Genomic DNA, 17,647 nt, shown 5'->3' on the forward strand with positions numbered 1-17,647 from the left:
TATACATGGCCTGTTAAAGGCAGAGCGATTTTGCCTTACAGCTCTAAATAAAGTCACAAAAGAGGACTGAACGATCGGTTGTTCTGCATCTAAACCGGCAGTGAAGACGGTTGCAGTGTTTAATTGATATCTGTGTCCACGGAGCAAGCCTGTGAGGCTTATGTACACAACGCTCAACCAAGAAATTTCAAAAGTGTCACATTGCAGTAAGCTACTAACTCAAAGAAGACAACAATAAAGCAAAACTGTTGATATATCACAAGAATAACAATATCTCTGAGCACAGATTGATCATCATGTAAAATGTCACAACCTTTAGTTCTTCAAACATCAGCATTTCATCTAAACTACATACTATGACAGCAATGGTTCGACACTGTTTTAACACAAGGGGACATAGGGAAGGGATTTTGTTTTCTTATGTTGTACAATCTGTGTTGAAGATTTCTGGTTTCAAACATGCAAAAATTGTGAATCTTCCTACGTGGAAAAGGTGTTGAAGTTAGCAGGGATTCAGCGCTACAGTACCAACCAGCCTACAAGCACATCTTGAAAGGTTTTTGCTGGCAAATATTTCCTTGCATGCAGGACACAAAGGAGCTTGGGCAGGGCTGTAAACATCGTGGAAGAGCTTGTAGAAACAGTCTTCACATCTTTCCGAACAAATTTACAGAAACTTTTACTTAGACAATATTATCAATTAAATAATCCTGATTCTGAATCAGCACCACAGTTTCTACAATATGTTACAGCAAGGTTCATTATTACCACTACTTATTGGCACAATCTTACAGTGATCTATTGGCTCAAACAGACTCCTCACCAGTGAAATCTCCCTGCTATGAGTATTTTTGCATTTAGTGTCAACGGCGAAACAAAATGGTAAAAGCTGTGATTCAGTTATCTCTCCGCTTATTTATTGTGTTTTTTTTATATAATGTACTTATCTGTCTCAAAAACATGATTGTGCCATAGCTCTGTTGGTCTGACATGTAATACTTTTCTCTTTGGATGTTAAATTAGGATTTATTAGTGAGAGAGTTAACACACAGAAACAAAAAAAATTGTGTGTGTAAATGAAGACTTTTTACTGATCCAGTAGTTCTTCTGAAGTATTGCTAACCTCTTGAATTTTGAAATGTAGCCATGGGCAATGAGAATAAATCGGCTACAATCCAATCAAAGGAAGAAGGGTTCAAATTCAGGGTGGTTGTACATCTTTGGTTTTCTGTTGCCAGCTTCTGCAACATTCAGTACGGCCCTTCATCTCCATTCAGGCTAAAGCAGTGCAGATGAACCAGAGCTAAAAGCAGTCTCCTTCGCCTTTTGGCTACAACACTTTCCTCTTTTGTATCGGATTTTATTTCACTTTCTTTCATGCCTGAATTTTGTAGTTTAAATGTAATAGTGAGGTGGTCCTTGAGCTGTAATATACATTGGAATAATTTTGATGAAAATTGTGCACACAAAGGAGGCTCTTTTGTTAAGCTAAATAATACAATGCAAGTCTGAGTGAAGACCTTCTGTGTGTTGATATACTACAGTATATGCCAGCATGTTCGGTGTCCACAGGAAATGATACATGGTTTTTCAAAGGAAGTTCAAGTCTTTTATGGTTTGAGCAAATTGCCCCTTTGACCCCCATTTTAAAAGTTGAAATAGGCCAGAAAATAGTTTTTGTTTGTATATAAAAAGCTCATTTTTCAGCTTCTTGGTTTTCACTTGACAACAAATTTCTATTTTGTTGAGCATACACAAATTCCTATGAAGGTCCCTCATACTGAAAGAAACCATTGAGTCTCTTAAATTAAAAATGAGTATTTCTCTGCATGTCACAATCAATAGCTCCTTTATCCGTCTTGTGGATCTCTGCACAAGAAAAATCAAACTTCCTTGTACAGATGGGGCATTTTTCTTTAGGAATATTGTTTTCAGAGAAACCTAGCTGCAAAAATACAAAAGATGTAAAGGAATGAGTTTGACCCTCCAGATCATTTGTACAAATGCAAGAAATAAAAAGCAGTCAATCAATAAGGATTAATAAGGAATAAAGCAATGCATTTAGAATTGCAGGCCCTCTAGCTAAACCCCTACACTGATAGACAGGCTCTTCAGGCTAACTCAGTGGAGAAAGCGGATTTGACCACTTTCAAAGGATTTTGCAACCTTTGTTCACCTTTTATCGTGACCTTGGGCAAAGCTCTGTAGGTATCTGCTATTACGAAAGTGGATTATATATGTGGTGTAAGTAACTGGTGAAATGTCCAGGGTTTAACCCCAACTGGGACTGGCTCCACCTCCACCCCCAGGACCCGGCACGGGATTAGAGTTTGCTGAAAATTGAAAGATGAATTAGAGCAAATAAAGACTCGATTTAGCTTTCAAGGTCTGCTGATTAGTCTCTATTGTCAACAATCTTAGATTTATTTCTTGTAATTCTAAAGCTATATCCAACAAAATAGGACTTGCCTTGTAGTTTATTGTACACTGCATTATGTAACACTAGTGCACTGACCTTCAAATATACCTGTTCAGAACTAATCGATTGTTCCCAGTATTGTTTCTTGCAGCTTTCCTGAGAAACATTTCTCCCCACCCACTTCAGGCTTGAGACCGACTCTAATATAAGATACACAAAAAATATACAGAAAAAAACCCAGAGAAATATGACAAACTAAATTATAATTTGTGCATGTAAGTACTAACTTTGCATTGTCCAAATGCATTAAAGGTCTGCAGGACACCAGTCTTAGCTTCCTTCTGGTGGAAGGAAGCTAAGACTAGACTAATGTGCTCTCTATTGTTTTTTGGTTAATAGTCAAACTGCAAAAATGCAAAAAGCCTTCAGTGTTTTTTTTGCATCTCTTTTACTTAAAGAGAACAGAAAATAATTCTGAACACCAATCACATCTCATAAAAGTAAAGTCTGAGGCAATTCTTCAACATCCATTTAACTTATGAATAGCTGTGCTCTTGTTAGTTAATTTCCCAAGATTGAAAAACAGTGAGATGTTGTGTAAGGGTCCACTCAAGAAATTTTAGCTTATTTAAGTTGTTCATCCATTTATTTAGTACCTAAAACACATAACCAGTGAGGCAGAGAACTGCAGCATCATTTCCAACAGATACACACACACACACACACACACACACACACACACACACACACACACACACACACACACACACACACACACACACACACACACGACTGAGTGGTATTTGCATAACTCTAGACATTTCCATTGTGGTTTCTAATGTCTCCAAGTGGCTTACAGGTTTTCCCTTTTATTAATCCCAGGTTTCCAGTCATAGATAAGGTAAAAGCTCTGAGCTGATTAGAGTCGATCCTTGCAACACTGAAGTCATCAAAATGAGAGTTTGCAGCCCCAGTGAGTTTTAAGAATCCTCAGTCTACCTGATTAAAGCTACGCTCCTTAACTCCTCCGTCCTCAGCTTCAGCAGAGGCCATATTTCTGGCAGCATCAACATTCCTTTGAGCACATCGTTTGGCATTGATGGAGAGCTTGTGCAGTGTCCTACAACAGGAATCCTCCAGAACTACAGAGGACGTGTCATTGTGGTCCTAAGTCATGCCATGAAGAGTGCCATACTGGTAAGAAAGCAACCACATCAGTGTATATTCTGTTTAGTAGATAAACGGTTGACTCTAGTGTAATAGGTGAATTCTACCAAACCAGTTATGTGTTAATAAAATAGTTCAAAGTATTCAATTTTACCAGTTTTGAAAGTTGGCGTTGTCTCAACGAATTATTGCTTTAATGTGAAATTACTCACCAACACATATGAAATTTTAATTATGGCAGAACTAAAGCATAAAAAGGGGTCATTTACGTAAAATATGTTGCGTAATTGTGATGTGCATTTTAACAGTGTCATTTGAAAGATCTCAAACTCAAAACCTACCATTGCTATTTGATATATTGCAACTATATAGAAACTTTTTCCGGCGGGACAAACTCTTGACTCGTATATGAGTCACATTTTTCAATATTCTTTATGCTGGTGGCCATAAGAGTGGAAAGCTCCGTTCTAACACAATTCTCACTTTTTTTTCTCAAAGCACAATCCTCCACCCCAGGCAAGTCAGCTTCTCTTCAGTTTGGCAATCATAAGCACTAAACAATGGGAACGATAATAATAAGAATGAATGGACACCATTTCGAGTGCAGAGCTACACCAAAGCTGTTCAGTTTTCACATTGTCATTGCACCAAAGAGTCATAATCCCATGGTAGTTTTACCCTCATGTAACGCCATCACCATGAAAACTTGTCTGTTGGGAATTAGAATCACTGTGGAGTCATTATAGGTTTGATAGCTATTCATAAAAAAATATGCACATAAATATGTCAGTATTCCTCAGATGGTAGTAAAATGATCTTTTCAGTGTGTTTCTGAAATGTCAGTTTAGACGAGAGACACTGATTGCAGATATTTAGTTTGGTATTACCTAATAAGCGATCACACAACGATTGGACATTATTAAACCCATTGCCTGGATTGAGGACAAACTATTTTTGTTTTTATTTGAGATAGGATGGAAATGTTTGAGGTTATTGCAGGATTTACTGGGAGATAAAACTGTCGGTCTGACTAGCACTGAAATGAAATTTCTGTAATGTTACAGGACAAAGTGGACCGATATGCGGCATTGTTCAAATTTAATTGGCCCCACTATCGATCCTGCAGGTTCACCACAATTTATCAAGGAGTTAGGTGTCACCAATAGAAATTCTGAAACAGACAGAAACAGAGCTATCAATGAATTGATAGCTCAAGATTGCTAGACTGTTGGACTGTTTGTACTAGTACTGCAAATTTTCAAATTAGTCTGTAATTGCTAGATTTTGATGGATCAAATCCAGATTTGATTTTTTTATTGTGGAGTTGTGTTCAAGTACACTTCTAACATTCTGAAACACAGCCAAAGTCCAAGTAGCTTAATTATTGAGAACAACCAAAGGGCAGTTACATCTGTTACATTCAAGACAACTCCAGGAAGCTCTATATCTAGAGCCAGTAGAACGTTTGAGGTGCATCATCATAAGCAAACTTGAAAGATATAAAAAACAACTCAGAATGGCATGATGTAGGGTGGATTACTATTAGAATACTGTTACTTTTAGTACCCACCTCCATCTCTTACATCAGTGTTTGAGCCTCCCACGCTGCAGCTCTCCTACACTGTTGGAACGAATATTTTGCAATTCATTCGCATCAATAGATGTAGGAGAGAACCATTGTCATGTTTGAGCTGAGGAGTGCATGGATGAGATGAATGTCCACAGAGGTGCTTTCAGTATGCTGCAGAACATTAATGTCCTACGAGTGATAGACTGGCATGACTGGACAGGGGAGAACCTGTGCTGTACTTGTCCAAAGTCACAAGGAAGCAGGATATCATCTTTGTGGAAATAGTTATATTGGTGGAGCAGATGCACTGCCGCCTGGTGACGGTTATGGCTAATCAAAAGGAAAAGTTTCTCTTTCTCAAAACTCCTATCGGGCAACCTGCAGGATGATTGTGGGACATCCCCATATGACCACAGCCCCCTAAGGTAGATGATTATAGTGGGATATATCAGTAAATGGTGGTTCCAGCTCAAGACTGTGCAGATGCATGTTCAGGTGGAGGTGCAACAGACAAGGCAGTGCAGGAAGAGCATCACCTGTGCATAAAACTGACAAATCCTGAGCAATAGTTAGTTTCAGCAAGTCTATCTGATGTGAGTAGGGGTGTATAGTTTTTCCTGCTGCATGTCATTTCAATACAATATAGACAAAGTGAACACAGTGGATAGCCATGCATAATGACACTGTCTGGTGCAGCGCAGCTCCAATTAGAAGCAGCAGATTTATCAATATATCTGTCCCACTGCCGTCAGGCGTCTGCAGGGATGTAATTAAATGAAGGAGAAGCTTTTCGTACTGTCAAAAGCAACCAATTTAAATGTATATATGTGTTGGAGTGTTTAAATCAAATATTTAATTTACTTTTGAAGTATTGTTTTATTTCTGTTGATTTACACCACATAATTAGTTTGCTCCTGTCGACAGTACTCAGAATTGGAGCAGATTTTTCTTAGATGTCAGTGGAAAGTTTCACACAAGTATTTCCCTCAACAATATGAACAGCTGTGTTGGCACCGTAGCTCCCACCTGAACAACATGCATTAAAATACCACATGGGACAAAGTGAATTGAATAGTTTTGGCCATTTGAAAGTGTTGTCTTAGCCTAGAGTCACTCTGGTTTGGTTATGGTTTGGTTTGGTTTTGTACAGTTTTGTCTCAGTGCACAGTCATTGTGGTTTGTTTTGGGGGGTTTTAGGTGGGTTTGGTTTGGTTTGGTTTTGTACAGTCTTGTCTCAGTGCACAGTCATTGTGGTTTGGTTTGTTTTTTTTAGGTGGGTTTGGTTTGGTTTGGTTTGGTTTTGTACAGTCTTGTCTCAGTGCACAGCTATTGTGGTTTGTTTTTTAGGTGGGTTTGGTTTGGTTTTGTACAGTCTTGTCTCAGTGCACAGTCATTGTGGTTTGGTTTGGTTTGGTTTGGTACAGTATAGTAAATTCGGACTGTGTCTTTGCCTCTTTTAGAAATGGCAGTAGCAAAGGATGAAACTGTATTTTGCGTAAATCATTGTCTGTTTCAGCTCTTAGGGATAACTTAGCTGGCTTCAGCAAGAATAGAGGGAGCTTTATTTATTATTATTCTTTTTAGAGTGAATTGGTGAAGCTTAAGATTTTTTAAAACATGGGTATATTGCTTCAGGCAACATCCCTTTTTAGAAAACATGCCCTCATTCCATAGTTGGAAAATAAGAGCAAATATCAGTACCATCCCTTAAGTGAAGAAAGAGTCATGAATATATTAGGAGCACTTTTTGTTTCATAAAGAAAGATTGAACTGAAATTCATAGGTGATGTTTTATGTGATGTGTTGTATGGTGGATTGAAGGGAAGAGAGAATCACACTACATAGCACTGTGACTAACACTGTACTCGAAATTCCCAATCTGACATTTATGGGAAACCTCCGGAATTCATCAGATCTTTTAGTCATGAAGGTCACAAAATTAAAGGTCAATGAAGGAATCAATTGTGCTTAAAAGCCATTCAGTGACATTACCATCAGCTCTGGGGCAAAGCAATAAGTCCACTTAGTTTTGTCCGCCTTTCCTGTAAACCTTTGACATTTAAACCTTATTGGCATTCAGAAGTAAGTCTGACATTCCCAATTTTTTCTTGTGGACAATATTTTAAACTGTGGTCCAAAAGAGCGTTGAATGTTCGATGAATGTTTTTCTTAAGATCTCGACTCAGGGAATTTACTCGTTTCTGCTTGAGGGGTCACAAATAAAATCTATGTTCGCTCAAAAGGCTGAGGCATGAACTGATGTCTCTGTTTTGAGGGAGAATTTTCCTTCCAGTAGGTAATCTTTTACATCGATGGGTTCACTACATGTCTGGGTGTAATGTTAATTTGAATTTTAAACATTAATCTGGATCTAGTTCACCCTCATTTCTGGACTGCTGCACTGCGTACTCAGCCCTTCTCTGCCGGCCACACAAAATGCAATTCAGGGAATGAGTCAAACATGAGGTTATTTCCCTTTCCCAGCTGTGCTCTGACGTTTTGAATGGAGTTCTGATCTACCTTTTTGCTGCTGCTGATACTTTTATGTTCATAGCCAGACACATTTTGTAATGTTTCATCGTTGGAGAGAGAAAGAAAGAACTCTCTCCAACAGTTTCATCTCCCAGTAAATCCTGCAATAACCTCTCATCATTCCTGAAATATGAATTAATCAATAGAATTACAAACTAATATATGATTTCATTACTCGAAAACAATCCAACAATTTTAGTCGTATAATAATTTATTACGTAATTAATATTGAAAGCCCAAATGTGAGTGTAGGTTAAATAAAAACAAAGTGACCATGTTGAGCCGCATTTTGTAATAACGGTGCATTTTGTAATAAACGTCCAAAATGTAATAACTTTTTCATTTCGTTTTGTAATAAAGCTGCATTTTGTAATAAACTGCCCCAACACATTTTGTAATAAATTTTGCCACAATATGTAATAACTTATTACATTTTGAGAAGATTATCACAAAATGCACTTGGAGCTTTTTCATACCTGGCATCATGTTGAACTCTGTTGGCTGTCTCAATTAAGCATGCATGCAGCGCATGATCTTTGTAGAACTGATGGAGTAGCCAATCAGATTACAGCCCACCCTCCCCTCCCTGTCTGATTGACAGACCATGTAGACCTTTGAGTATTTTGTCATACATAGGTTTATTGGGCTACATAGCTCTAAGGGAAATTGCATAAAAAACAACGACAGTCACTCTGTACAAATTCATTGTTTAACAAACAACAATAATAGGTATTTTTACATAATGCACCATGTTATTACATTTCCTAGAAAATAAAAAAAGTTGCACGTGCATTTTGTAATAATCTTCTCAAAATGTAATAAGTTATTACATAATGCAGCAAAATTTATTACAAAATCTGTGTTTATTACATATGAAATGAAAAAGTTATTACATTTTGGACGTTTATTACAAAATGCGGCTCAACAGACCATCTTAAACTTTGTCAAATTCAATGACTGGACATAAGTTGGTTTTATTTTTCCTTAACAAGTAATTAACCCAGCTTAACTGCCAGCATTGAACTTTGAATGGTTTGGCTCAGTCACCAGACATTTTTACGTGAGGGTTAGGTTAGGGTTAGGCTTGGGTAAACATTGTATTATGTGATGAATAGCTATTGTTTATTTACTTCCTGATATGATTAGGAGGACGTCATGTGATTGGTCCTGTTTGTCTGCCTGTTTGTCTCATAAAAGTGTCTCATGAAGTTTGATAGATTTTCTTTCACATAGCCAGTAGCCAATAGCTAGCTCATGAGGACCCACTATAATTGGAAATTAAAAATCATTTATTTTATTTTACAGCACAAACACAGAGACTTTGGCCTTTATGACAGACTAGTCTGCATGCTGTGAGCCATTGAGGTAGCACAGAGAGGGAAAAGTCACAATACGTAATAGTCCTATGTGTACTCTGACAATGATGATATCCTGACACATTACAAGTAATACCTAACAGACATTGCATCAAAGCATTTGCAAATTTTTGAAAGGCTGCTATTGTGCAAAGATGTTGTTCATCTAGTGCACCACAAAGGAGAGGAAGAATGTGAAGTAAAGGAAGCCACATAATAGTATGTGTCAGGTGATGAGTGATTAAAATTTCTACAAGCGTTCAACTGCCTTTCTTGTTTTGTTTTTGTCTCTTCCCAGTTTGCAGCACACCTAGTGAAGGTAAATTTCCCACGGGTTTGTATCCTGGATGGAGGGATCAACAAGCTGAAACCGACCGGCCTCCTGACAGTCCCATCCCCCCAGATCTAACCTGATTCCCCACTTCAATTTAACTGGATGAGTGAAAGAAAGAAAAAAGAATCGCTGTATTTTACTTTTTGTACACGTTCCAATTGAACTGTTGAACAAAATTAACTTCAGTGAAGTCAGACAATTCTTATGCCATTCTCAGCTCAGCTGACTGAATAGTTTTATGCATACAGGCTTAAAGTTTTATAACATTGTCTCACAAGGGAAACAAATCTTCTTTGATCAACGGGTCCATGTTGTTAGCTGTGGCTATCTAGGGCAAATCTAAAAGTTATGTGTCAGACTCTGTTCTTACTGGGTGCCTGAGTGATCTAATGTGGTCCAATGTCAACTGTTTTGCCATAAAAACTGCCTTTATGCTTTGTTTTTGAGACATTCAGAAGTGTATTATATACAGAATGTTTCATTATTGATTGCATTATATTTTGAGGTTTTTCCTGTATACCGTATGAAATGTGAAAAAAGACAAAGTACAAAGTAACTTTAGAAACTATTAAATTTCTGGAACACAACTGTCACAAGCACACCAATCAAAGTGTCAAGGGAAGAAACTTGGAAGATCACAATGGTTTGTGCATTTGTTAATGTTACAAGTTGTGGACTGTTTATGTTTACCTCAACATGTCTATGAACTGTCTTTATGATATAACGTACTGTGTGCTATGATTCTATCATGTGTGTCTAATAAAACTGATAAATTTGAACAAACTGTGTGTGAGCACTATTTTGTTGATTTAGCATTCAGTTACGACTGGTATACAGTATTAATTTGACTCTGATGGCTTAGGCTATCTTTCTTTTTTCTCAACAGTTTATAACCTGACTGACATTTGTTCTTAGTTCCCATCAACAAGCTTATAAAACCGTACCTTCATTTGCAGCAATGTTCAAATCTGGAGCGGTTCAACCTGTTCTGTTTCTTACCTTCATTACACCTAAAGATACATGACCACATCAACTGCCCGCTGTTTTGCAAGTGCTTCAGCTGTCCGTACATGCCCAACATTTCGTAACAACCAGAGGTGACTGTTAGAACGTGGAACGCATAGAAATCTGTACATATAAAAACAGGAACCACCGGGGAGTTCATTTACAAAAGGAAGAGCTCATCAAAGGAACTTCTTTGGTCTAGTGTGCAGAGGTAAGATCGTAATAAGTGATAAGTATAGTTATATAAATATATAATTATAGAAATAATTAAAGATTCCTTGATTCAGTTTCATATTATGACAATAATATCCAAGCTGAGAGGATTTTTTTTGCTTTAGGAGTGAAAATGGTGACATATGAAGTGACCATTTACACTGGTGAGCGGGTGGCTGCCACTACTTTTAGCAACGTCTATATCAAACTGGTGGGCACAGATGGAGAGAGTGACCGTACCTGGCTTTTGGGATTCAAAGTTGTGTTATCCTTCATCAAAGGAGCAGTAAGTACAACACAAGCTTTTCTGAACCTGGGACAACAGGATGGGTGCAGCCCTGCAATAATTTTTTTGCTTTATTATTGATTATTGGAGTTTATTTCATTGTTACTTCAGGTGTCTAGTTTTTCTGTGAGTTGCGACAAGTCCATTGGAAAGCTGGTTCTGGTAGAGATTGACAAACAGCGTTACCCACTCTTCCCCGAGGACTCTTGGTTCCTCTGTAAAGTGAGTGTGAAAACCCCCGAGGGGGATTCCCACAGCTTTCCAGTCTACCGATGGATCACCGATAGTGAGGTGCATCGCTTCAGAGAGGGAGCAGGTTTGTGCTGTTCACTGATCACTGCAAATCTAAAAGACAAACATGATGGACAGTAAAGATGTTAGAAGGAAAAGGAGAAAGATCATGCCAACATAATGTCTTGAGCAACAATTTTACATCTTCTTGTGGTTCTGTCTTGAAGCCCTCAGAGTTTTTGAAGACACCCATCCTCTCGGCAGGTACGCTCGACAGCAGGAACTGGACCAGCGAGGAGAAGACTATCGGTGAGAGCTTGGAGCTTTTTTATTCTCGCTTCATGCAGCCCAAACTCATTTGCATCTAAATCTCCTCACATTGTCTTTGATTGATATTCATGAATCAATCACAAAATGACATTACATCTTTAGAATTTCCCAAGTTAGCTCATAATGCTAATGAGTAATGTTTAGTTAATGGATATGTAGTAAATGAATTCCATACACATAATCTAAATGAAACTACAATTGTGTTCATCACCACTCTACTCCTCATTTTACCCAGCTGGCATGTGTATACAGAGGGAATACCCCAATGCATTGAGGCAGAGGGCCCTCTTTCCCTTCCTCCTGAGGTCCGCTTCTCCTTCACCAAGACTACAGAGTTTCTCTTCACTGCGTCCTCAGGGTGAGCTTAAATTCTATCATCTTTTATTTTGTAAGCTACCCTATTTTTCCTGCCTATCAACTAATTAATGCATCATTGAAAAGTTACTTTTTTATTAAAGGCTGGCTGAGTTGCAGCTGACTGGGCTGGCTGACATCCAGGAGAGATGGACTGATCTTGATGCCATCAGTAGGATTTTCTGGTACAAACGGACTAACATATCAGGTACTATGTCATCAAGATGCTCAATATATGTAATATACTCTACACTAATATACAGGACATGTACTTTACTTTGTAGTCTATATAAAATTTGGAATAACATGCTGAAAGTTTAGATGCCTTTGTACTTGTGTTGTGTACGTATTTCAGTATTTATGGGTTTCCATTTTAATTAAACCATAATTTTCAAGTTACCTTTCAAACTCAATAATCTCTTTGGTTCAAAACACTAACCTGAGCTAGTCAAGGCAGGAAAGAATTTTGCTTACAGTCTTCTATTAGCTTTGAAAATTTCAGCTGTTGATAACCCAACATTTGAAACGCAAGTCAGTACACCTCTGCCCTTTTTCCAGATTATGTCCAAGCGCACTGGAAGGATGACGCGTTTTTTGGCTACCAGTTTCTAAATGGTGTCAACCCAATGATGATCAAACGCTGCTCAGCCTTGCCCAGTAACCTTCCTGTCACTAATGACATGGTCTTCCTACAGGGTCAGACAACCTTGGAGGTTGAAATGCAGGTGATTGAATCTTGACTGATCTGAGCATTAATCACGTTTTTGCCACATTTTGAGTTGCATGAAAGAGTTTGATGTCCCTCTTATATTTTTATTTCGTACACTGCATGTGATAACTAGACTTCTTTTTACATTTGTATGCAAGTAAGATTATTTCTCCTCCTCATTAATATTTCAAACAGAAAGGCAACATATTCCTTTGTGACTACAAGCAATTGGATGGTGTGAAAGCAAACATCATCAATGGGAAGCAGCAGTACTTGATGGCTCCTCTTGTGCTTTTGCACAAAACACCTGATGATAAAATGATGCCCATTGCTATTCAGGTGAGATTAACACTAAAATACAGCAACTAGTAAAGCTGAGAGTGTTCAGTGGATATATTCTTACTTATATAGGGTTCTACTAACATGGTTACTGTCTAACCATGGTACATGGTGTCTTTGAATTTTCTCTGCGTGGAAGAGAACTTTAGATCTACAATTATAAAGCTCAAAACAGCACATTGTCCTGAAAAGTCTCTGTAACTGTACAATAAAAACACACTGTACTTTAGCCCTCATTTCTTCAGAAATAAATGAACAATGTGTGTCAGAAAAAGCCAAATTTAAAGCTTTCAGTATTGACAATGCGATTTACATTCAAACACACAAGATAAAGACAATTGGACTGCTGTTTTCTTGTGCTCTGCCCTCAAAGGGGTCTTTTTTGAGGAATTCTAACCATTATGTACTGTGGCCATGTACTGATGACTATAGGACATTTGTCTTTGTAACAACCCTTTCCAACTCATCAGTTGTTTTCTTTCTTCTGCAGCTGAAGCAAATTCCAGCAGACGACAATCCCATCTTTTTCCCGACCGATTCCGAGTATGACTGGTTGATTGCCAAGATTTTTGTGCGAAGCGCAGAATTCAGCGAGCATCAACTCAATGTTCATCTGCTGCGCACTCATCTGCTGGCAGAGGTTTTTGCAGTGTCGCTGCTGCGCAACATGCCAATGGTGCATCCTCTGTATAAGGTAACAGCTGGGGAAAATACACAGTCACTTTTCAACTTTTCATCAATTTATTGGCAGCAGCTCCATCAGAAAAGTAGTTTCTTACTATAACTGGAAATAAAAATACAACGGTAGTTCTCTTTTCCAACTATTCATATGTTGTCTGTGGTATTTTCAATGACATACAATGATTAAATGCCGTGCAGATCATTACATTCTGTTTCTTTTTACACTTTAGGGAGTGTCTCCAACTTCTATTTGGAGTCATAGTATCTTCCAAGCTTGATGAACTGTAATATTTATTGGATATTTATGTGCAGGTCCTTCACAATGCTAAGTGGTATAGAAGCATTGGGATATCATCACATGTATTAAAGCATACATGTAATAACAGAGTTGTCCTTGTCCCCCAGCTCCTCGTGCCTCACACTCGCTACACTCTGCAGATCAACTTCTTAGCTCGGCTTCTGCTAATATCTGAGACTGGAATTTTTACACAGGTACAAAGAACCCAGCACACCAATCAGAACATTACATGAATGTTTGTTTATTTACAGAAAGTGTCTAAGTATATTCTAACTCATTGTTAGTTTGCAGCCTCTGGTGGAGAGGGAATGATGATGTTCCTGAAGAAATCCCTGTCCTCGCTGACCTACAGCTCCCTCTGCATCCCAGAGAACATAGCGGAGCGTGGAGTTCAGAATGTGCCAAACTTCTATTACAGAGATGATGGACTCAAGCTTTGGGATATCATCCACAGGTAGTAAAGGGACTTCTGTATTATGTACATTTGTATAATGCTCCTGACGTGGCCAATCATTGAAGTACTGAACTTAACATAAGTATTGGGCGTTAATATTGGGGAAATGAGATATATTTATGCAACAGGTGGCTGTCAAAAAGGATGTGGTTTCAGTGTCAGTGGTTTCTTATTTCACTTCTGTCAGTTTGTCTAAATACAATGTCCTCTGAACAGTTCATTTCAAAACAGTTGTTCTCCTGTCAGAGGTGCAGCTTAAAGTATGCAACGACAGCTTATTGGCTCTATGAGGCTCGTGTTTATTAGCAGTCTCATATGGAGAAGCTACTGTTCAGTTTTTGTTGAAACTCGATGTTGGCATGCTGAACCTATTCAGAATCTATTCAGAACAATAATGCAGCAGTGTTTAAGGTGTGGTCGAGTTATTGTTGATTTGCCCTTACATGTCTTAGATGTTAGGGTTTGACAAATGGCTGCTTTAAACCTTAACTGATGGCTCTTAACTGAGTTCACCCTCCCAGTTAATATGAAATCTTCCTGTCTAAACTACTTTACTGGAGAATCCAGGCAAAGTAAGAGATGAGTATTCTGAAAGCGATGTGTGGAAGGTGTTGTAACATGATGTAATTCTGAATACAGCAGTCCTGGTTTAGTTACTACTTTATAGCAAAATAACATATAAAAAATCGAACTTATTTAAAGGGAATTATGTATGGGGCTGTAAGCAAGATATTGCTATCGTAAATTGCCACACTAACTCACTTCCTGGATCTGTGCTAGGCTAAGCCGGAGAGTTGTATTGATCTTATCAAACTCTCAGACAGCTGTTGACAAAAATGTCAAATTATTCTTTGAAATGATGCCTAATGATTGTATAATAACAAAGTATGAGCCAAATAAGATTTTTTTTCTTACAAAATATTTCCACATTTCTCAGGTTTGTGCAGGGAGTGCTCGGCCACTACTACAAGAACGATTCTGAGGTCCAACAAGATTCTGAATTGCAAAAATGGATTAAGGACATATTTGTGCATGGTTTCCTTTCCCAAGCAAGCACTGGTGGGTTTCAAAGATAAAAAAAATATGCTCTTAATGAATCATTTCAAGCTTATGTATACTTAAATTGTAAAAGTGTATGCAATGATTTCTAGATGATTCAAACTAAATTTGATTTATTTTTGCACATTAAATAAAACAGTTTCTTCTGTCCCATTCTTAGGAATCCCTCAAGCCTTTACTAGTGTGCCCCAGGTGGTCAAGTTTGCCACCATGGTGATCTTCTTAAGCTCAGCACAGCACTCAGCTGTCAACTCTGGACAGGTGAATCCTTGCATCTCACCTGGATTAACAGTTTTAATGTTGATTCTGTTACTTTTTTGTATGGGTTCATGAGGTTTAGCTGTTTTCTATGACCTAGAGAAGAGGTACATGCTTTGCAACCAAATTTTGTCTGGCTGAGGATTTTTAATATCAAGCAGAGTGTGCAGTCAGGCTAGGAGGAATGTGAAGCTGCTTTCTTTGGCATTACAGAACTTATTCAACAGATGACATTCTCACAATGGTATGCTTAAATAGTGGCTTTCCGTTGACTTCATTAAGATCATCATCTTAGTACTTCTTTTTGTTTTTAAGTACAAGAAGGAGTACAGCTGAGACATATGGGAATTTGATAAGTTGTGCATGTACAGTATCTGTTGCTTGCACAAGCAGAAAACTCAGAGGATGACAAAATTGGGAACATAATGAAAAGGAATCCAGCAGAAAATGAGAGGCATTTCCCTCAAAACCACTGAATGTGGACTTTATTGAAGTATTGGAGGAAAGGTCAGGGGACCACCTAATGTGTTAGGGTAAAACCTTTGTAAACTATGATTGTATCAGTACAAATTATTGCAGAATTGTGAAAAGTTTCAGTGTGGGCCAGTAAATAGATCGGCTGCAATCATTCATTACAGTATGACTACAGTGGCTGGATGCCCAACACTCCCATCTCTCTTCAACTGCCTCCACCAACCACCAAGGGTACAACAAGTGAGGCCACTATGCTGCAGACGTTTCCTGATGTCAACACAACAGCTCAAGGAATGGCCACCATGTGGCTGCTCAGCCAACAGTCATCTGACTTTGTAAGTGTAATGTGCTTCTGAGCAAATCCCTTCACATTTAGTTTCAAGTTATGGAAAGTGAGTTAATATCATTAAAATCATCTTTGATCCACTGAAAAAAATCATGCTAACCTCAACTGTACATTGTGTTGCCTATCTATATTATGATGAATGTTTTGAATAAAAATGTTTAATAAATTCCATCAGGTCTATCTTGGCCAATATCCGGAGGAACATTTCAGCGAGGAGGTTCCCATCAAGGCAATTAAAGATTTTCAAGGAGAGCTTGAGGTGTTAAGTGCAGCCATCAAAGTCCGAAATAAGAATCTGGATGTCCCTTACACATACTTGGATCCTATGGAAGTAGAAAATAGTGTTGCCATTTGAAAAATGACTCCTTCTGGGTGAAAATTCAGTTTCATATTAATAAAGGTGACAACAATAGGAACTGTATCTTCTGCTTTGTTGTTGTTGTATCAAACAGACACTACTTCGTGTGACTGTGCTATACGAATTTATGACCGATACACAGTGTGCAAAATTAGCCATGGTTTAAAATTATCCATATCCTAAAGCTTATTGTGGATTGCTTCACCAATTTGTATTGTCTACCATGTTTCCTTACAAAATAAAGGGTGATGGTGATGTCTAGATTGTGATGTTTTGCTGGGAGTTCCTTATTACCTTCCTTACCTACACGTACTGTATCTGTTGATGTCTTTATTAAAATTTGTTGAAATGTGAAAGTCTGTAAATTACTGTTTTCGCAATTTCCTCCGGGTTTAATAAAGTATATACATCTGTCTTTCCCCCCGTCTGTCAGTCCATCCATCCATCCGTCTATCTATCTACATATATACTTGTCTGTCTGTCTGTCTGTCTGTCTGTCTGTCTGTCTGTCTGTCTGTCTGTCTGTCTGTCTGTCTGTCTGTCTGTCTGTCTGTCTGTCTGTCTGTCTGTCTATCTAAAGGAATAACAAAGTCTCAACAAATGGATTCTATCGTCCACTAATTGCTTTACTTTTTATTTGTCTGCATGGCCTATTTTTCTTCTTTAAAAATCTTTTTTCTCTTTGGCGTTGTTTGGTGGTGTAGTTGGGCAATGGTGCCCCAAGCTCAAACACAAAATTAGAAATAAATAGAGCAGAAGTTACCTTTTTGATGCCTCTGTGGCAGATAAGCCCTGATCTACAGTAGTGTGCTGGCCTGATATCAGACAGTGCCAACACTTTACAGTTTCCTGTTGGCAATCAGAACCACCCAAAG

General features: G+C 38.1%; 2 protein-coding genes across 3 annotated transcripts in view; both read left to right on the forward strand.

Annotated features, from left to right (window-relative positions):
• The window catches only part of tbck (TBC1 domain containing kinase), a 42,894-nt gene extending 32,756 nt beyond the window's left edge, over nt 1–10,138 (forward strand). For both annotated transcript variants that reach the window (XM_068321690.1, XM_068321691.1), the window contains exons 25-26: nt 3,457–3,616; nt 9,342–10,138. In XM_068321690.1, the coding sequence (XP_068177791.1) occupies nt 3,457–3,616; nt 9,342–9,452 (271 nt within the window). In that variant the 3' untranslated portion in view covers nt 9,453–10,138. The remainder of the gene's footprint in view (nt 1–3,456; nt 3,617–9,341) is intronic.
• Nucleotides 10,139–10,477: 339 nt separating this feature from the next.
• Nucleotides 10,478–17,182, forward strand: LOC137600574 (hydroperoxide isomerase ALOXE3-like). Its single transcript, XM_068322275.1, has 15 exons — nt 10,478–10,593; nt 10,721–10,881; nt 10,993–11,197; nt 11,340–11,421; nt 11,678–11,800; nt 11,901–12,004; nt 12,355–12,521; nt 12,701–12,844; nt 13,335–13,538; nt 13,931–14,017; nt 14,108–14,277; nt 15,215–15,336; nt 15,497–15,597; nt 16,233–16,403; nt 16,590–17,182. The coding sequence occupies exons 2-15, from the start codon at nt 10,729–10,731 to the stop codon at nt 16,767–16,769; spliced, it is 2,013 nt and encodes a 670-aa protein (XP_068178376.1). The 5' UTR covers nt 10,478–10,593; nt 10,721–10,728; the 3' UTR covers nt 16,770–17,182.
• The last annotated feature ends 465 nt before the right edge of the window (nt 17,183–17,647 follow it).

The sequence above is a fragment of the Antennarius striatus genome, chromosome 8 (assembly GCF_040054535.1).
Source record: "Antennarius striatus isolate MH-2024 chromosome 8, ASM4005453v1, whole genome shotgun sequence".
NCBI classification, from domain to species: Eukaryota; Metazoa; Chordata; class Actinopteri; order Lophiiformes; family Antennariidae; genus Antennarius; species Antennarius striatus.